The 6,707-nt window shown below is 38.6% G+C and overlaps 1 protein-coding gene across 2 annotated transcripts in view; it reads right to left on the reverse strand.

The window, feature by feature from the left end:
- The window catches only part of KPNA1 (karyopherin alpha 1 (importin alpha 5)), a 39,992-nt gene extending 34,357 nt beyond the window's left edge, over nt 1-5,635 (reverse strand). The window contains exons 1-4 of one of the 2 annotated variants that reach the window (XR_774330.1): nt 5,502-5,631; nt 2,993-3,100; nt 1,616-1,715; nt 948-1,042 (exon numbers count right to left, since the gene is read on the reverse strand). Coding sequence is in view for 1 of the 2 variants with exons in the window: in XM_010567527.1 (XP_010565829.1) it covers nt 948-1,042; nt 1,616-1,715; nt 2,993-3,100; nt 5,502-5,630 (432 nt within the window). In the remaining variant the exon portion in view is untranslated. Of the gene's footprint in view, nt 1-947; nt 1,043-1,615; nt 1,716-2,992; nt 3,101-5,501 lie in introns of both variants that reach the window. The other variant, XM_010567527.1, reaches the window with a different exon arrangement.
- Between the last annotated feature and the right edge of the window lie 1,072 nt (nt 5,636-6,707).

Here is a 6,707-nt window from a genome sequence, read left to right on the forward strand (position 1 = left end):
GAGCCCTATAAGTAATAAAAGGCATTTTTTTTTTATATCAAATTGGTTACAAACTTTCCACAGTTGCAAACCAACTGGCTTAAATCTGATACATACGCGTAGTTACTGTCCACAGACTCCTCAAAGGTAGCTAATAGACCTTTGGAATTCTGTGGATATCAATTTGAAAAGTAATTCCTATAAATGGAACCTTTTCTCTAACGTGTAAGAAAAAAGTATCAATTTTGTGCATATCTCCACTCACCAAAATTTGGATTTCACATGGCATTAGCAAACTTGTTGCCTTATGCATTTTGAAAGAACACTGATTCTAACCTCTATATTGTATTTAATGGTTACCTGTTAACGTTTTTTTTCTTTACTAAATGATTTGTTTTCTTTCATTTTCTACTAACCCAGAAGGAACTCTGACCAGAAACAAGGACAGCTCGAAATGAGACAAAGCTCCAAGAAGCAAGCCCAAGACAAATTAACCACCATTGTAGCAAACACAATTTAGTTTTTCAAACCAAAGCAAGTAAGTTTCACAGTTTCTATGTTTATCATTATGGATTCTAATTCTAATTCTAAACTTTTTTTAATTTAATCAAAAATTTAAGTCATAATTCTGAAGATTTAAAACTGTCTTCAATTAGTACAAAAAAGACAAACATTAAAGTTTAGTTTAATAGCTTTTCATCTGTTGAGGTCCCAATTTCAAACTGCTCTTGTTACATGACAAGCTGTAAAGAGCCCATCCTAGCAATCACACAATGCAACTCAGACATCTCTCTCCTGTCCTCAGAGGCCTTGCTAGAAACCCTGAAGATAAAATAACTTTTTTAACCTAGTGAAGAAAAAGAGAGGAAGTACAGCTAATTAAAAAAATCACTGATTTTTTTCTACCTCATTTGCATCACCAAATGCCTTCATAATATAGGAACATAGATATATTTATATTTGTATACCTGTAATGTACAGTTTTCTTTTCGTTTGAGGAACTCCACAAACCTGGCCACCACGCCTGGTGTGCTTATGACTTCATCTATTGGCGGATTTGGTTCTATTTAAAATAAAAACCAAAGTTAGATACATTCATTTCTTTGTAGGGAAATTCTCAAATTACCGCATCAAAATAATATCCAAGGACATACTGACTCCTCTTTTCTGAGAGTGTGTTCTTTTTCTACAATACTGCTTTACCTTTACTAAAATGCAATGGATGCCTATCTGTCACCATAAGAAGTCTCCAGCCTGAATTTTGAGGTAATGAGGTAACATGATTCAAAACACTAATGCACTCAGTAATTCAGGCAGACCAACTTTAGAGCAGCAGTTCTGTGAAGTCACTCTGGCATGCACACATGCAGAGAAACTTCAGCATATCAGCATATTTGAGCCATAGAGACACTCCCTACTTTAAACTTACATTCAGGAGTAGACATCACATCTGCATCACTTAGTAGTTACAAAGATTTCAAGAAAAGAAGTGACTATTACATACACCTGCTGACATTTTGCAAAACAGAGCTTCATCCAGAAATCTGTGTATGAAGCTCAGTCTTAATTGCTGTCAAAGTAAAAACATATGCCAGGGACACTTCTACATTTTTTCCTAAGTAACTTCAGCCCTTACCTTTAGAAAGAAGCTTTCGGAACTTCTGGGTGGCTGAAAGCTGCTGTTCTGGACTATTGGAGAAAATCATCTCAATCATATCAGAGGTGATGACTGCACTCTAGGATTCAGGTGGGGGGGACAGAATGAGAGTGACAGAGAGCAAGAGGGAAAACAAAACCTGGGATTAGTGGTAAAAAGGTTACAACATTTGTTAAAGCGGTGTCAAGTTTATCTCTTATTGAGTAAAAACCAAGGTAAGTCCATTATGGACAACAAATGAGTCATCATACATGTACATCTACATAAGCAGCATCATTCTTAAGTGTAGATTTGTCTGTAACAGCTAACAGCTCCAACTGTTAAGACCCTGAAATTAATGACATTTAAAATAGTAAACTGTATAATGGTAGTATCTATCTCAATTAGATAGGCTCTTTTCCTTACTTTTTACCATCTAGTTACTTCATGTAAGCTTCCACACAAATGATTAAATGGTATTTAGGACTTGTCTGGCATTTAAAGACTATCTTGAAGAGTAAACCAATATATTCTATTAGTGATCTATCACATTGTTTATAGGCATGTCTCTGTTTCACAGTAATTTTCAAGGCTGGTATAACCACCAACAGAAACCAAGCCCAGCCTGATTTCTACAAAAACATCATTGGCATACCCTGAATACAGACACAAGTGTGAAGATCAGTGGTCAGACTTTTCAGTGAGGACTGCACTTTCCTTAAACCTCTCTATTACAGCCCGAATCCCTTATCATTTTTCATTCCAGGGAGAGAAAGAAGTGGTAAAGCAACAGGGAGAAAGCAGAAAAGCCTAATTTCCACTAAAAGTTTTTTTCTGTAGGATGAAATTCCAGCTTGGAAAGTAGTTTAAGGATACATGCAGCTAGATAAGCTAGGCCTAGCTGTGTTTCCAACACCCTAGCTAAAAATGATGCCACTTGAAAGTCCACTAACAAAGATTTCCACTGAGCCCCTTTTTACTTTGTAAACTGCAGTAACACATTGCCTGGTTTGCATTTTCACATTTCAAGCATTATGAATTTCAGATTAAAAAACCCCAACAACTCTGGGCAACAGCTGAAAAAATCACCCATAATGGTGAGCATCAAAACCAGGAAGTAATCAGCTTGCCTGGAACAATGACATTTTATTTAATTTTCTTGAAAGCATATCCACTGAGCAACCACTCACTCAACCTGTAACATTCTTTCTCATGTAATCTGTTTCAGGGCAGCTCACTGAGACAGGTGTTTAAGAGCTATCCATAAGCTCTTTGAATGCACTCTTCACATTCTTCTGGAATTCCATTCCCCTTAAGTCACTGCACAACAGGCCTGACCAGTTTCAGCAAACACTGTATTCCCTTCTCATCACTTACAGAAGTCATCTCCATGTTGTTCATCTGAGCCTCATGGAAGCCACCATCCGACATCACTTCCTCCTCTGCTTCCTCCTCAGCTGTTGCAACATTTCGGCGTTTAAACAACTAAAGAGAGAAAGCATTTAATATATATTATATAGCAAATATATACAGAGCATGTCATGTTAGGCTGCAGTAAAAATGACATATGCTATCACCTGAAAGAAGCTAGCACACTGGCTACAGGACTCCTCCTGACAGTAAATGGAGAAAGTTTAGCTAGTCATGGAGTAAACGAAAACAGCAATGAATGTGCTAGAATATTGTTTCCCAAAATTTCTGAAAAATTCTCACTGATCTTCCCTTCTCTTCTTCACATTCCCCCTCCATCCAAGAGCTGTCTCTAGCTTCCAGACAATGGCTTTCTTGCAGAGGATAATGGGGCTTAAAGACCTGAAAAATAGCTGTGTATAACAGATCTTTGTAGAACACCTGCAGAGGCTGGGATAATTGAGTTACGGGGCAAAGAGAGGGCTTTGGAGGATGACCATATGGGATTGAAATTTTACTGGGATGAACAGAATTTGATTGCTACCACTTAGAGAAGGTATTCAGTTTGAGATGTCATGAGGAGAGCTAGACAGGCTGCAGCTTCTCCCCTTAATCCAGCTGTCTCATCGAAAGAAACATTAGCAATGACAAGATGGCTTTTGGGGGTGCTGCTTGGCCTGTCGAGTTCAGGAAGCAAGACTCCAGCATTGAGTCATGTCAGATTTGCACCGCTGCAGACAGGCAAGACAGAGGCCTGACACAGACCTGCTGTTACTCTTTTCTCCATAGAACATGAGGAGGAAACAGTATGCAAAACTGCTAAGTCTATAGCAACCCTAGGTCAATGATAGGCATCCTTATGGAATGCTATTCCTTCTAAGCTACTGTATGATGTGCCCACTTAAGCTCAAACATGTGCTCAAATACAGCCTTAAACCAAAATTTATACATTGCCAAGTTATGTGAAAATTCAGAGGCCTGAGGTTGTTTTTGTGGGGTTGTTCTGCTACAAAAAAAAACAAACAAAAAAAACCAAACAAAAAAAACCCCACACCAAACCCAAACAAACACCAAAAAACAGGGAATTTAAACAAACTTCAATGAGCTATGTGCCGAATACATAAAAGAGAAGTACCTGTAGAAGGTCTGAAATTGTAGAGCTGCAGACTCTGCTTGCAACTCTACTTCTGCTCCACTGTTTGTCCAGTTAAGACTAACAGTTTTCCTTAACAGAAGGAAATACTGCCACACACTTTGTTTAGCGAGCCTGTGGTAATTGGGTCCAAGGGAGGTCAGAGGCACAGACAAGACAGAAAATGACTCATGGTTTTCCTAATTTAGTAACGGCTTTACAAGGAAGACCAACGACAGTCTGCACTACCAGAGGTCTGGAAATGCCACCTGTAGATACTGAGCAAAATCAACAAGTATTGCAATTTCCTCTCAAACTCTCCCCTGCCTTTCCTTGAAAGCATCTGGTATTGACACTGTGAAAACAGTATTAAACTGAACAGATTACAAACTTGACCTACCATTCCAAACACAACCATATTACTGTCTTCATTCTAACTCCAAAAACCTCAACATTGATGAAAAAGGCTTTGTTATAACTTTGTTTGAAATCGAACCAATCCCTTAAAGCTTCCAATGAACACAACTAAGAACAAAAAGAAGAACTGTTCAATGCTACCTGTTTTTATCAGAAAATGGTTTTCATCATGTCTTGTCACTGCTGCCATTTCCTGATTAAACCTGTAGAGCGCCTGCCACTTTACAATGTGAATGAAATAGTAAGAACTAGCAAGACACGAGCAGGTAGAGAAACTTCGTTTCCGAGCATTTTTCTCAACCATTTTGCCTGCAACACATACTAAATCCACTACTCAAGGTACCAGCCTTATGGACATAAACATAGTATGAACTTTTGTAAATTCATACATGAACTGAAACTTAAAGACAGAAAACTGAGAAGAATCAGTCAACAAATTATTTCTCCCCTCAAGAAAATCATTACTGCAACTTATAAGGACTTGCTCAGACCTTCTCCTCCTTCTATTCTAGCCACAGTATTTCCTTCCATTTCACCCCAGCTTGCCACTTTTTGAACAGAGATTATAGCCACAACTCAGGTAGCAGGAAAAAAAAACAAAACAAACAAAAAAAACATAAACAAAAAACAAAACAGGAGTTCCTCAATCACCTTCAGTGCAAGGTCAGACAGCTTTGTTCAAATCATCTTTAAGCTGCTCTGGCCAATCTTACACTTGAGTGAATGAGGAGCACTCACTCTGAGGTTTTGTAGAGCCTGCAGAAGAGACAGTAAATTCTGCAAGTGACTCATTTCAGACTGACTGTGTATGAATTTGGCAGGGCAGGAACAACTAAGAAAGGGCTTGGGAGAAGCAAAGAGCCAGAGACAGTGTAAGACAAGACTGTTTAAGGACTGATTACAGTTATCGCAACTGTAGCACAGTACCTGTTCCTCTCTCTTTTGCTTCCGTAGCTGAAGACCCTCTTCCTCCCGCCTGCGACGCATCTCATCAGGGTTTAGAGATTTGTTCTTGTAGCTCTTCAGTCGGAAATTCTCTTTTCCTGAGGTCGTCATGGTTCCTTTACAATGCGATTAAAAAGAGAAATCAGAAAAGAATTACTCTTCAACGACATAATATTTTATATGGTTTCCATCTCTTAATCTCTGTAGCCATGCACTTCCAGCCACTGCTCTCCCTATATCCCATCACCTGACTTCCAATAACTCAGAAGGTGTAAAGCAAAATTTCACAGAAATGTCACTTCAGTGTGCCAGTTCTTCACATCAGACCAACAAACTTTTATTTTACTCTCGGAGACTGCAAGGCATGAATAAGTTTAATATTTTGTTAAGAAAGAACTGAGATCTATAAGGCAGAGTATACAGCCTGGGCTAAAAAGAAAACTGCATTAATAAATATTAACATTTCTCCACACAGGGAATTAGCCAAACTAATTATATTCCCCTGTCTTCACTCAGAAATGAAGGGGTCTTTAGCTGCTTTTTTAGCTTAATTCACTTTGCAAGTCAGTACAGGGGCTTTTTTGCACTCCAAATCCACATTTTAAGTTAATTCAACACAACCCTGTGTTCCTTCTATTCCGACAAAGCCTCCAAGAAAAATGAAATGGAAAGAGAAATGTTGGGTGACGATGGTTTAACCACTGAAAATGCTCACTCCTGCAAAGAAAGCAGTGCTATTCTTCCCCTCCTCTCCACCCCCAGCCTCTAATCTTGCCACTGTTTATGCAGAGGGGCCTTTTTTTCAGTCTATGATTTCCAAGTACTGTCTGTCTTACGTAACTCAGTGGATCAGCATTTATAGCTACCTATGATGATTTTCACATGTACAATGCTGCACTTTGGAGTTACTTAGGATAAAACAATAGCTATAAAACTGTGTGGAAAGACCACGCACCCCTTAAATCAATGGGCTGTGGATCAGGTCTGTACTCTTAGTGCTCCATTCTGCTGCTACCTCCCTCCTTACATCCCTCCTTTAAATTCAAAAAAGGTTGGGGACCAAATTCTAAACACCTCAGTATTTCCATGCATCTTCATACAGATGCAGAATCTCCAATATGTTGTAAATATCTGCAGCTCTGTAATACAAAATTTAGGAAACTACGTTATATAAAAAGTTACTCTACA

This window comes from Haliaeetus leucocephalus, unplaced genomic scaffold (assembly GCF_000737465.1).
Source record: "Haliaeetus leucocephalus isolate CR32 unplaced genomic scaffold, Haliaeetus_leucocephalus-4.0 Scaffold228, whole genome shotgun sequence".
Taxonomy (NCBI): Eukaryota; Metazoa; Chordata; class Aves; order Accipitriformes; family Accipitridae; genus Haliaeetus; species Haliaeetus leucocephalus.